At 39.6% G+C, this 24,567-nt stretch overlaps 1 protein-coding gene across 1 annotated transcript in view; it reads right to left on the reverse strand.

Moving 5' to 3' along the window:
* Positions 1-270: 270 nt before the first annotated feature.
* AKAIN1 (A-kinase anchor inhibitor 1) overlaps positions 271-24,567 on the reverse strand; it is a 50,480-nt gene continuing 26,183 nt past the window's right edge. The window contains exon 2 of the mRNA XM_070629804.1: positions 271-2,373. Coding sequence (XP_070485905.1) covers positions 2,180-2,373 — 194 coding nt within the window. The 3' untranslated portion in view covers positions 271-2,179. The remainder of the gene's footprint in view (positions 2,374-24,567) is intronic.

Below are 24,567 nucleotides of genomic sequence, written 5' to 3' on the forward strand. Positions count from 1 at the left end.
AAGATCACACTCAACTTTCCCGACCCAATTACTTTTACTTCCTGAGAACAAAGGTCACTTCTTAGCACCTGTCTTTTTCCCATCAAGCCTCAGGAGCCACCATCCCACAGCTTTCCTCAGACAGTTACAGTGAAGAAGCACTTTCAGGGTCCTGATTTCTAGAGGTTTGGAAAACAGACTTGGGATGCCTCGTGGTGCCATATGAATGTGAGGTCCACATAGAAAATGAGCCAAATGGTAGGGCATAGAAAATTTTGTTGAAAATGAACATATTTCAAAGCTGGATATCTTTTATTTTTATAAATAACATTTAAATACAGAGGTTAATCAGATGTTCTCAAAGGCTCCCATTGTATTAGCACAGACACTTCAGAGAGGAAAGACAGCACATTTAAGTGTTTCTGCCATATGACAGCAAGATCCAAGGCTGGTTATATCCAGACATCTTAGTACACATAGTATCAGATCACTTGCAAACTACAAGTTTTGGGTTTATTCTTTTTATTTGTGGATACTCCTGGATAATTTCCCTTAATACCTTCATTCCAACTGTCTACACTGTGCAATTATATCACACCAATTATATGACTTCTGGTTGACTTAAACTCATTCTTCAACTTTCATGAGTTTGCTAAAAAAAATTTATGAATAAACCATATTTAAATTTTAACCCATCTGCTCCCTCCTGCCACCATTTTCCCTATGAATTTATTCCATCTGTGCGTGTATGAGATAGTCTAAAAGAGCTGATAAGAAACTGTTTTTCTTCATTTATCAATAGTATCCATTCTGTAAAGCATAACGTATTGGAATTTTAGAAGTATATCTTAATATCAGCCACACTTTATATGCCAATACTCTACTTTTTAAAAAACTATCACATTTAGACATAGATATTCTGAAGCCAAAAGGTTTTTAACAAAAAAAGTTCAAATTCTTTCTCTGTTCTCAGTAGCACCAACGCAATAACTTTTGTGAAGTGGGACTCTAAGGACCCAGAAAGATGTACATTATCCACATGGGAGCGGAGAAGAAGTCATACTGTTGCAACAGATATGGCTTTATTCATACGCACACATATATTTCCATGACTGCATTCAGAACACTGTTACTTTATTGTGCCTACTGTATTTTCATGTTTCAAAGAGTTGAGATAGTGATTTTCCCATTTTAAGTGTTATTCCTTTCTGATATATATGATTTTTAAAGTCTAAAAAAAATTCTAATTTTTGGATGGGAAAAGAAAAGTTTCTGTTAGCATGGTACTAGTGCATTGCATAGCCTGATGGCAACATAAAATTTAGAAGGCTCCAGAGCTCCTTCCAAGGACACTGCATCCCATAATCAGACCCTAGTGAATCTCCAGGATGGAATCTACAATTCTAGTTGCTCTTCACGGAGCTGCTATGACCTGAGTCATTGGCAACTTGTGCATATAGATTCACTTGTCTTGTTTTAATCTTGAGATGGAAAAAGAAATCCATAATATTTCCAAAGGATTTCTGCACAGGGAGGAAACACCAACTATTTAACAACTGAGAGAATTGAGACTAACAGACTGAGTTCTTAAAAACCTGAACCCCTCCTCTCGTAAAAGTAATATAAATACATGCCTTAAATAAATAAATATAAATACAGGGAAGATCCTGAGGGACTCGGTCTTAGAATTTGCCTTTGCTAAATTTGACCTTGGACCCGGACCTACTTTATAAAAGCCCCCAATTCTATATTTGAAGGTGGTGAAACTCCATTCCTTCACCTTTCCAGCACATATTTTTAAAATATTATAAAGAGCACAGTACTGCATTCAGTATTTCAGCAAAAAGGACTGCTGGTTAAATTCACAGAAAGAATGCATAAAAGGCAGAAGTAAATAAACAAGACAGGATCATTTTTTAAAAAAGAACTTTAAAAATAAATGGTGCTGCAAAACTACTTTTGCAATTACAGTGTCATGTTTGGCCCCACTATGTTTCAGAGGCACTGCATTAAGATAAACAGAATCATCTAATGCACTTTTTCACAACAGTGCTTCTCAGCCAAGGGCTAGTGCGACTTCATTCTACTGCTAGGTGCCAATGACACTTTGGTTTGCTTTACTGGCAACATTTTGGCGACGCATCCTATACTAAGAGGAAGGCTGGAAACCAAGCATATGACAATAGCCGAATCCACTGCGTTACTTCTTTTCATGCTTCTTGGTTAATTCCCCTACACCCAGCTGGAAGCTGCCCCGGTTGCCACTGCCTTTCTCTTCCCTCTGCTGACTCTCCTGGGAGACTTGCTGCACAGCTTGCAGGATGGCATTCTGCACAATCTGTTTGCTGGCATTCTGCAGCTTCACCTCTTCAGGCTCATTTCCAGGTTTCTCACCTAGCCAAAATACAAGAGGGAGGGGAAAAGAACAAAATTAATTTTGGGAACTGTGACAGGGAGGGCAGGTAGGAAAGGTAGAAGGGAAGGTGAGGCTATAAGAACATACTAGAGTGGCCCAGTTAATTGTGAGGAGCCCTCTGTAGCAGATACCACCATTGTCTCCTATTCTCTGTTTCCAACAGATTCTCCATTTGTTTGCCCCAGTAATGTGCCCAACTTACATTCTCATCACCTCAGAATCCTCTGCTGCTAGTGGTGGTCATGAGACACAGTCTTAGCCAATAAGGACCTCTGGGAAAGTTTTTGGAAAGGGACAGACTCATGCCCCCTTTGGCCTTTGGCACCTTCTCCTTCCTCCTACATGGGATGCAGACATAATGCCTTTAGGTACTGCAGCCATCTCACAATAAGCATGGAGATGAAAGCCAACATTCTCGGCATGACCAGGGAAGAAGACAATAGTCCAGTTTTGAAGGCATCATTGAGCATCTGCACAGCCCTGGACTCTGCACCTGTAGACTTGCATGTGAGATAAACAAACTCCTTTTTGTTTAACCCTCTATTAGTCAGGTTTTATGTTACTTGCAACCAAACATATACCTAAAGATATAACCTCACTGGGGCTGGAGAAGAATAGATTATTACTGAATCCACGTTAAGCTAACTCTGCTGTTACAGTAGCATCTCAAGGAATAAAGCCATCCATTCATCAGAATCTGTCCTCCTTGATCTAGAACAGGAGAGGGCAAACTTTTTCTATAGAGGATGAGACAGGAAATATTTTAGGCTTGTGGGCCATGCAGTCTCTGTAACAACTACTCAAATATGCTGCTGTCGCATGAAATCAGCTGTAGACAATACATAAATGAATGCATACAGCTTTGTTCCAATAACTCTTTATTTACAAAAAATAGGGTACAGGCCACATTTGGCCTATGGGCCATAGTTTGTCAAACCCTGATGTGGAAAGGTGAGAATTTTCTAGTTGGAAGGCAAGGCAGTCTACCCAACATTGATTCTTCCTTAGTTAAAAACAAGACAAAACCTTGATTTTATTTGGACTGCTAAGTAACTAGGTATAGTTAAGTTCTGACCAATGAGGTAGAAATTCATTTAGTAAAAATCCTGTAAAAGGTTTTTAAAAGGGAATAGGTAGATACAGGCTCTTTGCCCTCTCCACATCCTACTGCCTGCAGTTCTGACACAATGATTGTCATCACACGAGCTCTTGCTAACCATGAGGGAACCTTTAGAGTAGAAACCATTTTCAGGGATAGGGGAGGAAAAAGTTAGAAGGAGCCTGGGATCCCAATGATCAAAAAGCCACCGTATCAGTCCTTGGCTGCCCAATTTTAGTCCTCTTTCCTGTTAGAAAATATAATATATCTTATTTAAGGCACTGTTACTTTGGATTTTCTTTTATTATGCAGAAAACTTATTACTAATTCATATATGGCAGAATGATCATGAATTTAACATTTGAATAAAGTGCAATCATGAAAATTTTAAATTCTGCCAGCTTATATGTATAGCGATAAATGGAATGGGCATCATTCCCTATTCAAAATCATCTTTTCAGATGTTTCCTCTACTCAAAGTCCCTGCCACCATGAAAATGTATTTTAAAGGGCGGGGGGGGGGGGGGGGCTAGTTTTCACCGGGATTGATTCATTAATAGAATTCATACACTCATGAGAACAACATCACATAAGAGAATATTGAGTCGTTCTGAACAGCAGACAATTCTGATCTCTAGACGTATAATTGTCATTTATTCAGCATTCTTGTCACCAGCACCATCTCCTGATGGATTTACAATCTAAAAAACAAGGCAAGATGAATATATTCAAAACTAAAGAATATTCGTGCCTGTACCCCCAAAATTAAGATAAAATGAGAAATCTATACCAAACTGAGCAGAAAAGGAGTCCAGAGCTACAACATGTAACAGACTGAAACTTCAAAGTGGCAGAGAAGAATACTTTGCATATTCTCTGTAGAAAAAGGGTAAACAGTAATGTTAAGAGAAGTGAGGGTGTAGCAATTAAGAATATGTGTTTTGAAGTACTTCAGAGCTGAGTTCAAGTCCTTTCTTCCACTTATAGTCATGCCATCTTGGGCAAGTTACCTCGCCTCTCTAAGCCTGTTTGCACATCTGTAAAATGAGAAAGTAGTAACTTAGGATGATTGCTAGATAGTTAAGTGACATAACACCTATTCGGTTCTTAGTGTGGTTCCTGACACAAAGTAAGCACGCAGTAGGTGTCCACCATTGTGTATTGGTTACAGTATAGATGAAGCTATCGTGATAGAGGAACTCAAACATAGAACAGCTCACACAAGGAAGAGATATTTGTTATTCGTTCATGTAACAGCCTAGAGGTACCCAGTTGGTACATGGCTTGGCTCCACCAGGTTATCTGGGGACTCTACTTCCTTCCATCTTATGGCTCTGCTATTTCCTATTATATTACCCTTAACTGTATGAGTGAAGCTGGTGAACCAAAATCCCATCTGGGGCTGGAAAGTAGCAAAAGAAAAAAATGGAGGGCAAGCAATTTCCTTTTAAAGAATTGTCATATCATCACTCTGCTCATATTCTGTTGGGGGAAACTGAGTCACACAGCCACACCTAGTTACAAAGAAGGCTAGGAAATATAATTGCAAACTGGGCAGTCATATGCCCTACTAAAACTCAGCGAGGTTCTAATGCTAAAACAAAGAAGCAGTTAAGGATTTTAAAAAATTATTTCCATGCAAGGACCAAGGCTCAATTGAAAAAGGAGAGCATATACCTGCAGCAGGTCAAAGCTGATACTCAGGGAGCTCTGTCTGCTACCACTGTACAGTATCCATGTGTAGACAAACAAAAAAAAAGTTCAAAAGCTTCAGGCTTGCTCCTGGAGAGAGTATCTTAGCCAAACCAGATGTGTGTTAACTCTAAAATGTCCCTGCTGTGCAGGTATTTTTCTTTCTTTGAATGGAGGAATCTAGGGATAAGAGTAAGCTGATTCCTTAATAATAGGCAGAGAGAGAAGAGAAAATCTACTCTAAATTTAGCTTCAAGCTAATATCTGAGCTAAATTGTCATGTCCTCATCATCCAGTATGAAGATAAATTGATTAAAAAGTAAAAGGCAGTCTGTGCCAAGTTGTGTCTGGAGGACGCTTTGGTGACTGGCAAGGTTGGTTTAACCCTCACTGCCCTCATTACCACTTTGCTCTGGGTCATGAATATCTATCTATCTGTAGTGGAGGATGTAGGACATAGAAAGTGGCAACTGACTGGAGCAGAGAAAGTGAGGAATGAAGATAAGGGAGAAAGCCACCCAGAACACCTAAAAGACAATAAAAATTAAAAAAAAAATTATGCAAACCATCTACAATCACGCTCTGCAAAAGGATGTTTTGGTCAACGATGGACTAAATATACGATGGTGGTCCCATAAGATTAGTACCATATAATTTAGGTGTGTAGTAGGCTATACCATCTAGGTTTGTGTAAGTACACTTTGATGTTCACACAACAACAAAATCACCTAATGATGCATTTCTCAGAACACATCCTTGTCATTAAGTGACACATGGCTGTGCATACTTGTGTGTTAGGCACTTTGGCGTGCAAGGAAAGATACTCTCTTCTGTTACTCAAAGTTATGGTGGTGATAGGGGCAGCAGTTACTATGGGGATACACGTGTCATAGCCAGGAATCATGGAAATATTTAGTTGAGCCTCACATTGCAATTCAGAAATTGGAAGAATCCAATATAGCTCCAGTAAAGGGATTATCTAGATTATCCTCGGCCATTAGAGTCTCAACTCCCCATCTGCTACTACCAGCTAACAGCTCTCCCTTTCTTCCAGAGTCTCCCCAACTTCATGGTATTTACTTACTTTTGTTTCTGTTTATTTATGACTTGTACTACTTCATGATTTTATGTACTGCCTTCTCTCTGAGGGCATTTCAGCTAAGGTTCTGCTTGCAACTGACTGACTCTTGCCACATCTTCAGTTAAAATTCCTGAGAGAGAACCTGAAAGACTCAGTATACCACCATTATCCCTGAAAAACATCATTTTCATGCCAGGCCACCTCTTAGGCCAGCCATAGATTGAATGCCCATGGCTCATTCTGATCTAATCAGCAGTGGCCCGAAAGGTTGGATCAAGATGTATGAACACGTTCACTTAGGAGGAGGGAACCACCTAGGTCCCATGACTTGGCAAGACACTGTGGGCAGAGCAGCCATTCACAGGATTGGCTTCATCCAGTATAATAACCAACTGGTGCTCCTATGGCATTCACTTGAAAGGACAAGGTATTTGAGAACATCCTGGTGGAGACCGTTAATATAAGTACAGTGTACAGAGGTGCATGATAGCCTGACAGAAGGCAGAGCCAACCACAGAAATCCTCAGGGTCTTGCCATTTACTCACATGTGTTACATTTACTTGAAATTAATGAATCATCTATATGCTGTAGGTGGCCAATTGCCTAGTTTTAAATAATGCAAATGTCCTCAGCCTAATTAGAATTTACAAAACCACTTTTGTATTTCACAAAATATGATGAATTGATTTAATTAGCTTTAAACTCTAAATGCCCAATATAAACACATTGAAAGCAAGAATGTGGTGTAATTAAATTTGTCTTCGGTGTCTTTCCACCTTCGATCATTACCCACACCCCTCCACACACACACACACACACACACATACACACTCAGCCATCCTGTGGGCATGTTTTCCTGTGACCACCCAGCCCACCCATGGGGGCCAGCCTTCCACAGGTGCCCTGAGCTCTGCAGTTCTCCTCACTCCCCTCAGAGCTTGCTGTTCCACATGCCATTCTCACCTGCCCCACTGGAAGATACCTGAGGAACTCAGTTGCAATATGCTTGATAATTGGTCTGAATTCCTTATTTATATCCATTAAAGTCATGCTTCTAATGACCATAGGAAGATCCTCCTGATAAAAATTTACCTTGTTTCTTTCCCCCTAAGAACCTAAGTGCCATTTGCCTTTATTACATTAACCTTACTTCATTCCAGTGAGGTGGGTTTTAGAAAAGGTCGGTGTTTCCCACTTTGAGGCAGAACCCAGTTAGTGATTTTTCTTCACTTGCACAGAATGTAGCAGAGGCTGTATCATAAGCAGCACTCTATCTCTCGTCTCTCCAGACTGGGTCACCAAATAAGCAAATTACAGACACAGACGTCCTTATCAGAGCAGGATAGGGCTGTGCCCCCACTGCCTGTCCAACTCTCCAACGCATAGTTCTGCTGAGGGTGACCATGCAACATACTTTTTATCTTCTCCTGTGATTGCTTAAGACCATAATGACAGTATTATCATTCATCAATGACTAGCACATGAAACACAGAGAACAAGAACTAATTCTGGGCCCTTTATTAATGGAATGATAGTCTACTTTCCAGCTCCGTAACTACAGGAATTTTCCATGAAAGACCAGATGTTAGAACTCATTCATCTATGCCAATTGCTGATGAAGCCATCCTGGCTGCCCTCCTTTGCCCCTGAATAAGCTCAAGTTGTGTGACTTCCCAGGGACAGAAAGTCACAGCCTCCGAGATTCCAGCTTCCTCCCAACCCCACCAACCCATAACCAAATGCTGTGTACCCATGTGCTACAACCACATCAGAAGTAGCTTTTTAAGATTTCCAAAAGGTAAACTTGAGACACAGAAGGCAAGCCAGGTATTTGCAGATGTAGGACACTTCCAAGTCATATTTCAGTTATGTCCCATTATTATCACCACTACCCCATCAAATTGGGTATGGGTAATTAAGAATCACCCGTTACTCTGCCTGGGAATGGCCAGGCACGTCATTTCATAATGTGGCAAGCTACTCTCATAATTATATGGAGCTCTTTATTAAAAGTTCTTATCAAACAAGGTGAGATGAATTAGAATGATATGTATTGAGCATCTATACGTATGGTACTATGGAGAGTAACATAGGCCACCAAGCCAAAGTGTTTCATTCATTCATGCATTCATTCATAAATGAACTGCAGAGCACTTACTACAGGACAAACACTAGGCTAGAAATTAGAAATTAAAATGTTGAGCAAAACAGTTGTGGATCTGGCCTTATTAGAGCTTACGATCTAGTGAAAGAATCAAGTGTTAATCAAATAATCAAACAAGTTTATCATTTTGAGCTGTGACACATGCCATGAAGGAGGTACAGGGAGTACATTCCAAGAGGAAATGATCTAGACCAGGGGTCAGGGAAGGATGCCTGGACAGGGGACTTAAGGGTTAATGAGGCACTAACCAATAAAAGGAAGGTGGTGGGAGCAGGAAGAGAAGAACATGTCAGGCAGGAAGATCCAACCCCAACATGTGTAGGACCAGGATCCTGCGGGGAACTGAAGGCAGCCTGAGCAGCTGGGCGCCCACTGTGGGAGGGGAAGGCTGGAGATGACACTGTGGAAAGTAGGCCAGCCCAGACGCACAGGTCCTGGGAGGCTGGGAGGCGTTGGGTCTTTTGCTGGGAGTAAAGCTGCAGTGTATCATCAAATCTGTGCCACGCAGGGCAGCTGGGGGAGTCGGAGGAGAGTTATATAATGGAGGTGGAAACACACAGGATTTGGGGCAGGCCTTGAAAGACAGATGGAATTTGGAAAGGCCAATGGGAAAAGAAGGGTAATTCTTTCCCTAGCCTTGGAGGAAAGGACAGACATGTGACTCACTGACTCACAGTGTCCTAGAAAGCTTTCACCTTGTAGAGCTATTGTACTACATTAGAACACAACTTATACAATATTACTGGCCTGCAATGTTACTTTTAGGAAATGCATAAGGAATAGTGCCATAAAATTTGAAAAGGAAAAGACAGTTTTAATCAAGAAATCAAATTTGAGTATCTTGGCCAATAACAGCAAAGGTAATTTTGCAAAAGAATAACAAATAGGAAGGACCCAATTTACAAGCTGTCAATACCAGTTTATAAAGCTATAGTAATTAAGAAAGTATAATACTGATACAGGGATAGAAAAATTGACCAATGAAATAGAATAAAGAATCCAGAAACAGCTCTACACATATGTGGCCACCTGACTTACAAAAAAATGTGACACTGTAGTATAGTGGGGAAAGGACAGTATTTTCAAGCAATGGGGTTGGACCAAGTATTTGCTCATACAGAAAAATAAAGAACGTTGGCTACCTTACACTATACGTAAAAAATAAGTTCCAGGTGGATTTCACATCTATATTTGAAGAGCAAAACAACCCAGAGTACAGAGGATTTTTAGGTCAGTGAAAATATTCTACGTGATATTATAATGATAGATATATATCATTATACTTTTGTCCAAACTCATAAAATGTACAACATCCAGAGTGAACTGTAATGCAGACTATGGACTCTAGTGACAATGATGCATCAATGTAGGTTCATCATTTGTAACACATGCACCACGCTGATAGGGGAGTTGATAAGAGGGAGTCTGTTTGGGGGAGAAGCAGGGGGTGTATGGGAAATCTCTGTAACTTCCACTCAATTTTGCTTTGAACCTCGTACTGCTCTGAAGTAATAGTCTTTTGTCTTTTAGAAGAAAAATTTGAAGAATATCTTTATGACCCAAGAGTAGGCAAAGATTTCTTAAACAGGAGACAAAAAAGCAGCAACCATAAAGAAAAAACTGACAAATCAAGCTACATTACACTAAGTGGTTTTTGTCATGGAAACACACACATGGACAAAGCTTTTCACTTGAGAAAGTTGAGAAGGGAGAAATGCTTGTGAAAATGCCATCTTGGAAAAGCTTTAAGTATTTAATTTTCTAAACACTTGGATAACAACTCAACCAAGACTGTGCTGTGAGTTCAGAGAGACCCAAAAGGCTGTTTCGCCCACCCCATGGATTTCTGCAAAATTTAGCTACAGGTTCCCCTCTTTTCACCCCAGAAGACTCAGGAAATCAAACTCCTCCCAGATCCTAGTTTCTTGCAGTCAGCAGCAGTTCTAGAATTTCTACGAAGGAAGGATTTATGAATGGCAATCCAAAGGAAGGCAGAAAGCGAAAATTTGTCCTGAAGCCAGAGTGCATGAGTCTCCACAGAACTGATAAAATGTCCATTTTCCGTACCAGAGAACAGGGGGTGGGAGGGAGGAGACGGGGCCCCCCACCCCTTGTGATGGCCATTGCCCATCTTCTCACCTTCTCTAACTAGCTCACTTCTCCAGAGTGGCCGTGTCGCCCAATGTCCATTCCCCCTCCCAGAGCCGCTAAACAAACCCAGCTGGCCCAAACTGTCAGCTCCTTCATTCCTGCCCCAGGGGCATGCCAGGAAGGGAAAGTAGGTGCGGGCAGCACAGCTCAGACTGCTCTCTGGAAATAGGGGAGTCACATACTTAGGGGACAGAACAAGTAGGCACCATGTGAACCTGTGCATTAAAGAAAGCAACCACACTAGACCTGAATAGAAAGCTGAACAAAACTTGGAACCCTGGGGACAATGTGCTTGCTACCCATCCTCAGAGCTAGGGCTTTGCCCCCAAACGCATATCTCCACCCTCACAGACTCAGCTCCCAGTCCACCACCTCCCCAGCTGGGCCACCGCCCGTTCTGTTCTGCAGCCTCTGCTGCCCCTTGGTGGTGACTCCTATGGTTGCCACAGACCCAAGGAAGGAGGTCTGCCCTGGTTCCTGGACAGCTTGTGTGTGTGGGGGGGGCGGGGGACGGACGGTGGGGGTGTGTGTTGGATGTGTGAATGTGTGGATGTGTCAGTGTGTAAATGAGTGTGCCAGTGTTGGTAGGGGAAATCCTTGACTCATGAGACAAGAGTATTGTTCTATTTTATCACACACGCTTAGATTAACTAGCACATTCAAGGTACTTTCTGACCACAAAAACTCTCGCAAGGCCATTTATAGATTCATCCACCCAAGAGTTCTAGAGTGGCTGGAAATATAGTCCAGAGGTTTCCTGTCCTCATTCAGATGAAAATTACTTGATCAAATTACCAGATCTCTTAAATATTTAACAAAAGATTTCAAGTTCCTAGGCAAAACCAGCCACATGCTCTCCCTTCTATCCATCACAGAAAGGGAGGGAGGGAGGGAGAGAGGAAAGAAGGAAGGGAAGGAGGAAGGAAGGAAAGGAAGGAAGAAGGAACTGATATTAGCTCTCTGAGTGATTTTAAAGGAATCTTTAAAAAATGAAACCAGGGGCTGGCCCCATGGCCGAGCGGTTAAGTTCTCGCGCTCCGCTGCAGGCGGCCCAGTGTTTCCTTAGTTTGAATCCTGGGTGCGGACATGGCACTGCTCATCAAACCACGCTGAGGCAGCGTCCCACATGCCACAACTAGAAGGACCCACAACGAAGAATACACAACTATGTACCGGGGGGCTTTGGGGAGAAAAAGGAAAAAATAAAATCTTTAAAAAAAAAAAAAACGAAACCAAAAAACCCTCTCATACTGTCCTCCTTAACAAACAGCATTATCCTCACAATCGCCATTTTTCTGCTAAAGAAGGAATCAAATTCCCAACTGTGACAAGTCATCACATGCAAGACAGTGCAAGTCTAGAATTTAACTAAATAATTTCTCAAAAGTAATTATTCATCCCTGGAGGATGTGAGTACATAGCAAGAAGCTCAGGAGACTACCCAGAGGAAGATTACGCTCTGACAGAAAGTGAAATCTTTTCTTCTCTCCTTGAAGGAGTAGCTCCCAACCTTTTGAAGAAGATTCCTGTGTAGTGTCAAAATATTTCATATTTCCTTTCATGACACCATGACAAAAAGAGGCTACGAGTTCAGTAATGCTTTTAGATGAATTTGAATGTTGTTAATCACAACAGCCTCCAAATACGTTTGAAAAGTCGCAGGAGTTATGTGAGACTGTGTATTCCTACCCAAAAAGTGTGTGGTGCAAACGTGGCATCCCTGTCACTTGAAAAAGCTCCATGGCCCCAGGGTCATTCTTGCTCCCACCCCAGGCTGAAGATGTTAGAAGCAATAAAAAAGCAGACAGATCTTATAAACTAATTCCCGATGATGGAATGCCAGATAGGGGCCAGAGAGTGGGGTGGAACTAGAAACCTTCCACCGGCTTTTCTCAAATCTACCCTCTCCTAAATAGTCACTCATGAAACATTTATTAAATGTCTAAATGTGCCAGGTTTGCACAAGACAGGCCAAGTTTTCACCTTCAGAAAGGATGTGATATGTAAGATTTCTCACAGTTTTTAAGTACCATAAAATATTTAAAGACTTAAAAAGATTAGCAGACATAAAGAATCAATTTTTTGAGTGTTTTAAGTGGGAAAATGGAGGGCCAGATATTGTATAGAGTCACTCACTTGGGATCCCATCTTGTGAGTCCAGAGCTGGGATTAGAAGTGCATGCTCTGGAGTCCTTTCCATGACCTTCCTGCGGCTGCCTGGTCTTCAGGAAGGCAAAGAGTAATAGAGCCGAAGACGATTTCCTTCTCTGCACAAACTGGAAAACATGTCCACAAATGACCTCATCACTTCCTCATTGTTTTTTTCCAAATCATTGCCTTGTGATTACACCTTCTGTTTGTCCTTCTACTTGCTCCCCTGACTGCAGCCAGAGTAACCTTTTTAAATGGAAATCCAATATGTCATTCAACTGCTCAAAACCTTCCTTGGCTTCCCATTGCAGTTGGAATGAAAGCTCAACCTCTCACCACGGCCTTCAGGGCCCTGCTGACCAGGCACCTGCCTCTTGTCCGACCTCACACCCTCCTTCCTCCTCTCACTTGGCTTTGTATCCAATTCGTCAGAGATAAGATCCAGTTTTGAATGTAAGAATAGCCTGTTGGCACTCACTGTGTGTCTTAGTCTGTTCAGGCTGCTATAACATAAACATCAAAGACTAAGCGGCTTAAATATTAAACATTTATTTCTCACGGTTCTGGAGGTTGGAAGTCCAAGACCAAGGTGCCAAAAGAGTCTGTGTTTGACAAGGGACCAATTCCTGGCTCGTAGGTGACTGTCTTCTCATTGCTCTTCACAAGATGGAAGAGTCGAGAGAGCTCTCTGGGGCTCTTATAAGGCACTAATCTCATTCATGAGGGCTCTACCTACATGACCTAATCACCTTCCAAAAGCCCCACCTCCTAATATCGTTACCTTGGGGGTTAGGATTTCAATGTATGAATTTTGGGAGGACACAAGCATTCAGTCCCTAACATGGTGGGACCTTGCCCAAGCCAATTTCCTACTTATAAAATGAACACAATAATAACACCTACCTCATCAGGTTGTCATAAGGGATGTTAAGAGTAAGGTTGACTGAATAAGTGAATATTTGTAAAGTACTCAGAACTGTGACTTAAAGTGAGCAGTATCTAAGTGTCTGTTAAATAAATTAAAATAACACAAGTAAAAAGAGTTTGGGTCTACACAGATTCCAAGTGGTCTTTGTCTAAAATTTAAAACCTTTATACGGGCGTTCGACCCCTTGTAGCAATATTGCACTTACCTTTCTGACATCAGTACTGAGAAGAAAAGCCTTGTATGTGCAACACTGCTCTGAAAGTCTCTCGTCAAGAGGGAATGAACATGCAGCTGTCAGAAATGAACCTAACACGGCCCATCTGCTAATCGCAGCGTGGACTGTGTGCATCCATCTTTCCTCAGAGGGCACAACTCTGGTCTGTCTTGCTCACCACTCGGTCCCCAGGACCTAGCACAGCACTGGCTCCCAGAAGACACTCAGTATTTGTTCAATGAATGATCATTGCACTGGTTTCCTGGTTTCCGTTTTCCAATCTGTTCTTCCTTTGCCTCTTTCTCTCTCCCATTAATTTCCTGCTCTCGGCCTCCTTTGCAACATTTTGCTGCTTCAATGCAATTAGAGTTCAAGCACAGGAGGAAACAGCTGAAGAGATGCTCTTTGGGCACCAGCTCAGACCCTCCACGCGAAAAACAGTGCAGAAATAACACTGGAGTAAGACTATTGGAAAGGCTGCTCCAATTTCCAGGCTGCATAGAACTAGGCCAATTACCATTTTTGAAATTTTACAAGTTCATATCTCTCATTTGCTGTCTTCCTGGTTTTCTCCATTCCCTCCTCCTTTTGCATCCTGATAAGCTGAGGGTTGGTTCTCAACTCCCTCCGTTTGGTTTCAAATGCTTTTCAGAATAAGGCAGTGTGAAAACAAGCTCCCTGAAGCTGGGCCCATTGATGTTCTCAGGTGATTTTGTTCCTATTGGCTACCCATTTGCTGTGAAAACACTCTCCACAGGTTTATAAACGCTGAACCCTGCACACATCAGTATATAATGAATCTGTAGCCCTCGGCCTGTCCTGAGCAGGCCCCTGTCCTAGAGGCATAGAGTGTGACTCCCATCTCTGGGCCTTTCAGAGCTCCCCTGAACAAGCCTCCACTTTGTCATCATTAATCACATGAATATCCGTGGAAACATGTGATTCGTTTTTTAAAGCAGAGGAATGAGACGACAAGTCACCATTGCTTTATCTGCTAATTGGACAAAGAAATACAAAACTCCTTCAACCATGACTTTCCTTGGGCAAAATTCTAGTATATCTGGCTTTTCTATTTTCTTTTATTTTTCCTTTTTTATATAACCATGAGAATCTTGGCTGTCTTTACTGTGTTGGGGTTAATTAGAAAAAGAGAGCAGGTGGCTGGAAATAGAAAAGGAAGGGAAGAAGAAGATCAGAAGTTTTATCTTTTTTTTTCTGTGATATTTCAGAAGGGAAAAGAGGCTGAAGGAAAATAAACCCAGACTTCAGCAGTGTTTGTTAGAGCTGTGTGACCGGGGGCTAATCTCATGTCTCACCCTGTGCATTGGGAGCTTTTGCTGCCGGCATCCAAAACTCCAGGTCACAGCACAGCAAACATATTAAGCATTTGGTCTAAGAACCAGACACGGAAAAAAGAAGGAAGGAAGGGAAGGAGAGATGGAGGCAGAGAGGAAAAGAGAAACAATATCTCTGAGGATGCAAATTAGCTACCCCAAAATAAAACTAAGTTACTTGCATCTAATTGAAATTGTAGACAGTACTTTAAAAAGTTTGTAGCAAGCAAACTATGGTAAATAGATATGAATTATACAAGACACATTGTAATTAGTTTAAGATGCAAGGGTTTACATGGATATACTCTTGAAAGTTCTGTCTTTTTGCTTCATTTAGTGAAAATAATATATTTGCATGGGTTTGCACAGAGAGATTTATAGCCTACAGCTCCTTTCATCTTATTTTTTTCATGAAACCTCGAGTTCCTCAGGCACAAATTCTTCTCCCTATAATTTTTTAGTTTGTTTAACCATCACTCCATATAAGAACCAGACCTTGATTGGCAGGATCTTAGAAGCCACCTGAGTGCCCCCCACCCAGTCACACCCTCTCCTTCCTGCTAAGGGTAAGCGATCTCCTGAATTTCCTCATAATCATTCCTTGCTGTTCTTTAATATTTTGCTATATATTTATATTGTTGGCTGTAGCTCTAGTTTGATCATTTTCACTGCTATATAGCATCCTATTTAATGAATATATCAAATATGTAATTCATTCTACTACTAATAGAATTTGGCTTGATTCCAACTTTTACCCAGTATGAATGATGATTCAAATTTTACTCAGTATGAATGTTTGCATTCTTGACTTTGCCTATTAAGGCACACGTGTAAGAGTTTCCAGGATCTTGTAGGAGTAGACTTCTGGGTGGTAGAGAATAAGCATGCTCAAATTCGCTAAGTATTGCCAACTTGTTATCCAATGGAGTTGTACAAACTTACACTCCCAACAGCAAGTCCTATTCCCACTGTTCAAAATCCTAGTCAATACCTAGTATGTGTCAGATCTTTTAAATTTCCAACCTGGTAATCATGTAATTACATCTCATGGATTTAATTCGCATTTCCCAGATAACTAAAGAAGTTTAGCATCTTTTTAGGATTATTATGAATTCCCCTTTTGTGAAGCACCTGTTTGTTATTTGCCCTTTTTTATTGAGTTGTTTTCCTTTTCTTTATAGTTTTGTATATATTCTGAATGTACCCCTTCATCAGTTATATGTGCAGCAAATATCTTCTCCCTCTTTGTGGCTTTTTTTTCCCCTCTTAACTCTGTGGCTCTCTTAATGAACAGAAGTTGTTTATTTTAATGTAGCCAAATCTATCAATTTTTTCTTTTCTGGTCAGTGATTTTTTTGTGGTCATGAGCTCTCATTCCTGAGCTCATGAAGTTACTCTCCTCTATTATTTTCTCAAAACCTTACAATTTTTCTTTTACATTTAGGATTTTAATCCATTTGGAATCAATTCTTGTGCATGGTGTCAGATAGGGCTGTGATTTCATGCATTTCCACATGGGATGCTGAATTGCCACAGAATTAGTTTTGAAAATTCTGTCCTTTCCCTACTGACCTGCCATGGTACATTTATCAAGTGCCCGCCTGTGTGGGGGTCTACTGTTCAATAATTTATTCTGTCCCAACAGACTATTTGACTTGCACCAATTTCTCTGCCTTAAATACTTTTGCTTTATAAACTTTAATATCTAGAAAAGTAAGTTTCTCCATCTTATCCTTCTTATTAAATAATGTCTTAACTAATTTTGATCCTTTGAGTTCTTATGTGAATTTGGGGATCAAGATGTCAGAAACATCTAAACAAAAAAGCCCATTGTGATTTTGATTGGGATTGCTCTGACTCCATAGGCCCACTTGAGGAGAGTTGTGTATTTCAGTCTTCTGTTCCATGCCCATAGTGTCTCTCTCCATTTATTTAGGTCTCCTTCACTTTTTTGAGTTTTGTAAGTTTTTTCCATAAAGGTATTGTACACCTTTTGTTAAATTTATTCCAAGGAACTTCATACCACAGTCAATGGAATTTTTTTCTTAAAATGTATGTTCTAAGTGTTGCTGACATATAGAAATGAAATAGATCTTTTTATGTTAATTATTGATTTTAAATTCAGAGAACTCACCGTGTTCTCCTATTAATTCTAATCATTGTTCCGTTGAATCCTCCATGCCCAATGATATCATTGCCCAACAATGACAAGCTTCTGTCTCCCTTTCAAATCCTTCTGCCTTCTATTTATTTATATACTTACTTATTGACCTTTCTACACTGGTTGGAACCTCCAGTAAAAGACTGAATAAAAGTAGTAATTCCTGTATTGTTCCTAATTTCAAAGAAAAAGTTTTACCATCCCAACATTAAGTGTGATATTTGCTAGAGTTTTTTGTAGGTACCATTTATCAATGTAAAGAATTTTCCTTTTATTTCAAGCTGGCTAGGAACTTTTACCAAGAATGGCTGTCAAATTTTCTCAAATATTTCCCTGCATCCATTGAGATAAACGTGATTTAATCTGATTGAATCTGTTAATCTTCCAAGTTACATTGGCCAATTGTCTTTCTTTCTTTTTGCTGAGGATGATTTGCCTTAAGCTAACATCCACTGCCAATCTTCCTCTTTTTGTATGTGAGCTGCTACCAGAGCAGGGCTACTGACAGAGGAGGGGTGTAGATTTGTGCCTGGGAACTAAACCAGGCTACCAAAGTGGGATGTGCCAAACTTAACCACTAGGATGTCACAGCTGGCCCTAGCCAATTTTCTAATGTTACCAAATCTTACATTCTTTGGATAAACCCAATCAGTTGTGATATATTATTCTTTTAACACATTGCTGAATTTGCTGATATTTCATTTAAAGTTTTTGCACCTATGTATCTGATGGAGCGTGGCCTGTAATTTTTTTCTCAGACAATCCTTGGAAGATTTTGGCAGCCTCATTAAATGAGCTGCTGAATGCTTCCTTTCTTTTGATTTTTCTGTAGGAAGTAGTAAAAAATTGATTTTACTTGTCCCTTAAATATTTAGGAGAACTTGCTTGGTGAAAGCACTTAGTGTGGAGTTTTTGTTTTATGTTGTTTGGATTTGGTTCTTAAGTCATTTGTGGCAAGCTGTCTATTTAACAAGTTGTCTATGAATTTGTCCATTTGATCTAGATTTTCAAAATTTTTGCCATGAGGTTATTTGGTGTTCTTTTCTTATGTATTTTTTAATTGATGAAGCATTTATAGTTAAGCAACTTTTTATTTGTAATATTATAGGCTTTCTCTCTTTTTTCTTATACCAACTTTATTATTCTATCCAAAAGTCCAATTTCCGCCTTTGTTGATGCCCTGTATTATGTTTGTTTTCTATTTCACTAAGTTCTGCTTTAACTTTATTGTTTCCTTCTTCATGCTTTCTTTGGATTAATTTTTCTCTTTTTTTCCCTAACATATGAAGATGGATGCTGATCTCATGAATCTTCAGTGTTTCTTCTCTTCCAATACAAACATTTAAGGCTGTACACTTTCCTTTAAGTACTATTTTAGCTACACTCCTTCAGTTTTGATATATAATTTTTTTATATATCAAATATTATTGTTATATTACATTATTAAATATATTGATTATAGTTAAGATTATATAATATTATATTATTATTCATCTTTGACCCATAGGTTAGGTTACTTAGAAGTGTACTTCTTAATTTTTAGTATATAGTGGTTTTGCAGTTTATCTTTTATTTTAATTTCTACTTTTATTTTCATCACAGAAGAGATATGCTTGATTTTAATGCCTTGAAATTTTTTAATGGACTATGTGATCAGTCTTTGTCAATGTTCCACGTGTGCTTGTAAAGAATTTGTATTCTGCAGTTTTAAGGACATTGCCTTATTGAAGTCTACTTGGTTAAATCCCTACATCGTGTTTTCAATATTCTGAGTTCTTACTGATTATTACAAGTCTACTTGTTCTAATTACCCATAAGGAGTTTTGGAAATACATTCTTCATGGCTAGAAGGGATCTATCAACTATTGAACCTAATTCATGAAGTCACTGTAAGACTTAAATTAAAAATAAATGCACATATATATTAATATATAAAATGTTCTAACAGTGCCTAATACATAGTAAAAAGTTGACACATTTTAATTGAAATTTAATCTTCCTATAATAAGTAAGGGCAATTTTTTTTTAAGATTTTTTTTTTTCCTTTTTCTCCCCAAAGCCCCCCCGGTACATAGTTGTATATTCTTCATTGTGGGTCCTTCTAGTTGTGGTATGTGGGACGCTGCCTCAGCGTGGTTTGATGAGCAGTGCCATGTCCGCGCCCAGGACTCGAACCAACGAAACAGTGGGCCTCCTGCAGCAGAGCATGCAAACTTAACCACTTGGTCACGGGGCCAGCCCCGAGTAAGGGCAATTTTGCCTAGGCATGGAGTTAGCAGAATTCGGAACACTCTGCCTCTATCTTCTTTCAGTTTGTTGAGATGAGGGAAACATAAGAGTCTTGGAAATGAAGGGCAAAAATACTGTAGAGAGCATTTAATCCAAGTCCTCATTTTACAAGGTAACATGCTGTGCTGTGTCAAGAGCTCATATCTCATTCTCAGGTCAGTACCCTTTCCTTCAGAGTAAAATCTGAGCATTTGAGGATTTCAGGGATAAGATGAGTATGATTTTTGGCAGAGAGGACAAAGTTATCTTCCTGAAGTAGAACATGACTGAGAAGTCAGACTTTTTCTAAAATGTAAGTGTTTCTTATTGCATTAGAGAAAAGACAGCACTAACATTTCATTTTTTTGTTGCCGTTGAGCAGGATGTACTTATCAGAGCAGGGTTCTAGAACATAGAATAAAGGATAGGCATCAGAAGTGAACTCTGGGGAAACTGTGCAGTTCAGCTGCACCTTAAAAAGTGAGCCAGAGTTTGTGGCAGAAAAACAAGGTGAGAAAGCAGAGAGAACTGTGGATTGGTTGATATTATTTTAACCAGAAAAGTGATGGTAACCAGAAACCCAAAAGGAATCCTACAAAGTAGACCAGAGCATCCACAGCAGACTGCCCTGCCACCACGGATGTCTGCCTTGGCACAGGACCCAGTTTATAGTAACCACCTTATAATGAGGAGAGTCACATGCAAATGAAGGAAATAGTAATGACACGGAGCTCTCCAGGGTCTAGGGAGGTCTGGGAGGGGTTTGTACCACAAACGAAGAAAATTATGTTATAACGGAAGAAAAGGATTTATGTATAAAAGAGCTAACCTGAGTTGATACACTCTAAAGAGATTCTAGGAACTCAAGTTGAAGTCAGTGAAAATAACAAATAATATAGTTTCATGGCCACATTGTCTAGCCTGGTCTATTACTAGCATCTTCTCTTAGAAAGAAACCCCAGAAATCAGGAACCCAGAGCTGGGACAAGTGGTTCTCATCTCCTGGTCCCTGTGTAAGGATTCAGAGCAATCTAGCTAACCCTCTGCTCTGCTCGCTCTCTGCTCTTGCCCTGGGGGGCTGGGCCTGCCAGAGGAGAGAAATGACACATGGAGGCATTCAAACATTTATTGAGCATATACTATGTCCAGGAAATGTCCTAGGCATTGAGGATATTGAGATAATTCACATTTTTCTGGTCCTCAAGATGTTCACAGAAGACACAGGATATAATCTGGTCCTATGAACAAGCCTCTTAACTTCCTAGCCTAGTGTAACTTATCTTTAAAATCACAATAGAAATGCTTTCCCAGGTATATTTCATAGCGTAAATATGAGGACAAAAATTATAATAAATATTTAAATGCTATGAAGAGTTGAATGTGAGACAGATACATATATGTATGTGTATATATATATCACATCATCATATATATATGCTGATGGGCTGCTTCTTTCAAATTCTTCCTTGAGTTCAAAATTCTCATTTTGCAGATTTCTCTTTAGAATGACCTAAAATCAGCACTACTAGGGATGTAAAGAAGAAAGGGCTTGCCCTGTCATGGCACAGGAGATAGCAGAGGACAAAAGGAAAAGTGACCAAGAGGATGGTCTGTTACAGAAAAGGTCAGATCTAAGTGACAGGCCTCAAGCAAGTCATCGAGCTTCTGGTTGGTTTGTGGTTCTCAAAATTCAGCATCCTACAAACCACCTAGGATTGCTGATTACAGAGAAGATTGTATGTGATGTGGCTCAGGAATTTACGTATCTAGCCGTGACCTCAGGTAATTCTGACGCAGGTTTCTGATGGGCCACCCTGTTATCTAAGGCTCATCTTTGGTCTATACCCACAGAGCATGAGGAAATGCAGTGCATTGACCATTTCACAGTTTATTTAATTAATGGGAACAACCAAGCCGATGAGTCAAGCCCGGAACTGCTAGGCAGGGCTTTTCCATTTATTGAATTAGCTAACTACCAAATCTGTACTGTACTTTGGGAAACAAATCAGCCATTAATCTTCAACAAGGTTTTAACCCTTAATTTCAAAATTTGGACTGTTAACTTTATCTACTGCCTCTCCACTTCTCAAGTTGGGGTTATGGAGATTAGCATCATTTCCAGGGTTTTCCTCTTTCATTATAGTTAAAATTGTCAAAGCACTCAGATTCCTGACAAGAAACAACCTTTTGTTGAGGGGAAACGGAACTGCTTCTATGATAATTTTTGCATCGTTGAGAGATGGAAGCAAATTAAGTGGAAAATATTCAATTTCTACTTTGTTGTGAGGCCAAAGCCATCAGTGGCCAGAAACAGCCTCAAATTAGATGCTCTTATCTATGGAAAAATTTCCTTTTATAGATATGCTTTAAATTGTTTGTATGTTAAACTAAAGTTATATTGTCTTCTTGGCAACCTTCAAGCTATTGATTTCAATACCTGATTGGCATTAATAGGTATGAACTAAAATGGGTTCCGAGAAGTAAGAAAATTAAAAGACACACTTCCAAATCTCGTGAAGCATTAACAGGTGAATCAATGTAGAACATTCACAAATGATAAAAAAGAAATGCCAGCAGATAATGTTATCAATATGTGTGTTCAAAAGGCTGAACAATATGACTCAGTATCTTGGGGATCCATCTGGTGTACTTCTGTGAGTCACGTAACGTACAGGACAATTTATTTTAGAAATCCAATAGTACAACAACTATGTCTTTTTAGAAAACTAGGGGGTTGGGGTGGAAAGGAGGGCTGTAATTCTATCAGATGAGCAGGAAAGATCATTACACATCTGAATAGATATCATAGGTAGATATTGCACCTGTTTTTGGAAAATATTCTCTTACCATGTGTAGAAAATCTAGACCAAGATCAAAAAAGGACAGTGAAAAAAAAAAAAAGGCTCATATTTGAATTTAAATGCACGTGGAAATGATTTTATATAAAATCATGTTACCTCAGTGTGAGGGATAAATTCATTCATAGCAAGATGCTAAAGGATGAAAAATATACTCTATTAGTGCCTGCTATCATTGCAAAGTTCATTTGCCTTAACAGGCTAGAATTCAGTGAAGCAGAGGAGTAAGCAATTCACTGTTTATGATCTGGGGTAGGGCTAACACAATTTAGAGCCACTGGTGGATTGCAGGTATATTACAATTTTGTATTTATTTTATCAAATATATTTTTCAGTCATTGAAAAAAAAAGTTACCTCTGGAAAAGGAAGTAAAATATCTGTTCCTAACTTCTACTGTATTATCTCTAATCCAATGAACTCAACTGTTTTGCATAGATGTAAGAAGGTCAAGGTCATACCTATAGTCTGGAATGAACCAGGAGTCCTCAGTCTCTTCCAGGAATACAGATAGCGTCTTTCAGTCTTGTAAGCTTTCTTCAGTATATCTGCCAGTGGCCATGGGGGAAGGGGTTAAGGGGGAAACTGAATAGCTCAACAAAACTTCATTATATGAATGGATAAAGAAGATGTGGTGTATATATATATACAATGGAATACTACTCAGCTAAAAAAAGACAAAATTGTGGCATTCACAACCACATGCATGGACCTTGAGGGTATTATGCTGAGCGAAATAAGTCAGACAGAGAAAGACAAATATCATATGATTTCACTCATATGCGGAAGATAAACAAACACATGGATAATGAGAACAGATTAGTGGTTAACAGAGGAGAAGGTGGTGGGAGAAGGACTAAAGGGATAAAGTGGCACATATGTATGGTGACAGATAAAAACTAGACTATTGGTGGTGAACATGATGCAGCCTATACAGAAACTGAAATATAATAATGTACACCTGAAATTTACACAAAGTTGTAAGCCAATATGACCTCAATAAAATAATAATAAAAAAACACTTCATCACAACATTTGAAAACATTTACAAGCACCTGCCTTACAAGTAATACATAATACATTACTGTCATTCTTTATACAAAGGGCAGCTCATAACCTTTATATCATCCATACAACATAAAAATAAATTGGTGGAATAATGCATTCCCAGTCGGATGGCTAAGGGAAATTGCAACATCATTGGTCTTTTTGCATGGATATTAAAGAGTTGGAGTAATAGTTGGAGTAAAAACCATTAATTTTTATCCATCATATCTCAAATCAACAAAATTTATAAGTAACATTGTCTTCAATTATTTGAATTAATTTCCACCTTTCTAGCCTATTAATTTTCAAGTCATCATTTCATTTCCTGTTGTTTGCAACTGGTGTCTCTCTTATGCTTACTCCGACCTGCCAGTCAAATAGCTTGTAGAGTATAAAAACTAACTGAGGAAATATGGATCAGTACAAATGCCCATTAAAAGAGAAAGACGAACCCAGCCAGATATTCTATTGATATGTTTTAACCTGTGGTTCTGCTAATCAAGAGGAGATGTCATCCCAGACTTTAATCAGTGCCTAATAAAAGAAGCTAAAATGGGTCATCAGTTACTGGCTCTATCCCATGTTTGGCTTGTAACTGGAGAGTGGCAAGGCTTGCCTAGCAGATACCTGTCAACACCCCAAGGGTGGCAGGAAAAGATGAGTAAGGTGCAAGAAAGAAGAGCAGCAATGACGAAGCACTTCACTCCCTTCTGCTCCATCTCCTCTCTGCAATTACAATATGAGCTTAAACTCCTAAAATCAGTGTTAGTTAGAACAACGAGACTCTGGGGCCTCACCTAGTTTTTGAATAAAGGAGAGATGAGAGTTTTCGAAGACAGGATGATAAGGGGTTCTATCTGAGCCCTTGTTCTACCTCCATGCCCTGTCCTCAAATCAGGTAAAAGGGGCTCTACCCACATATCCACTATGGCCTAAGTGGACCCCTTCACAGATAAGCTAAGAATATCTATAAAGGGGTTTCTCGAAGTAAAAGAAAGCTGTAACATAGGAAGAGTGGATAGAAG

This window comes from Equus przewalskii, chromosome 7 (assembly GCF_037783145.1).
Source record: "Equus przewalskii isolate Varuska chromosome 7, EquPr2, whole genome shotgun sequence".
In the NCBI taxonomy this organism is placed as follows: Eukaryota; Metazoa; Chordata; class Mammalia; order Perissodactyla; family Equidae; genus Equus; species Equus przewalskii.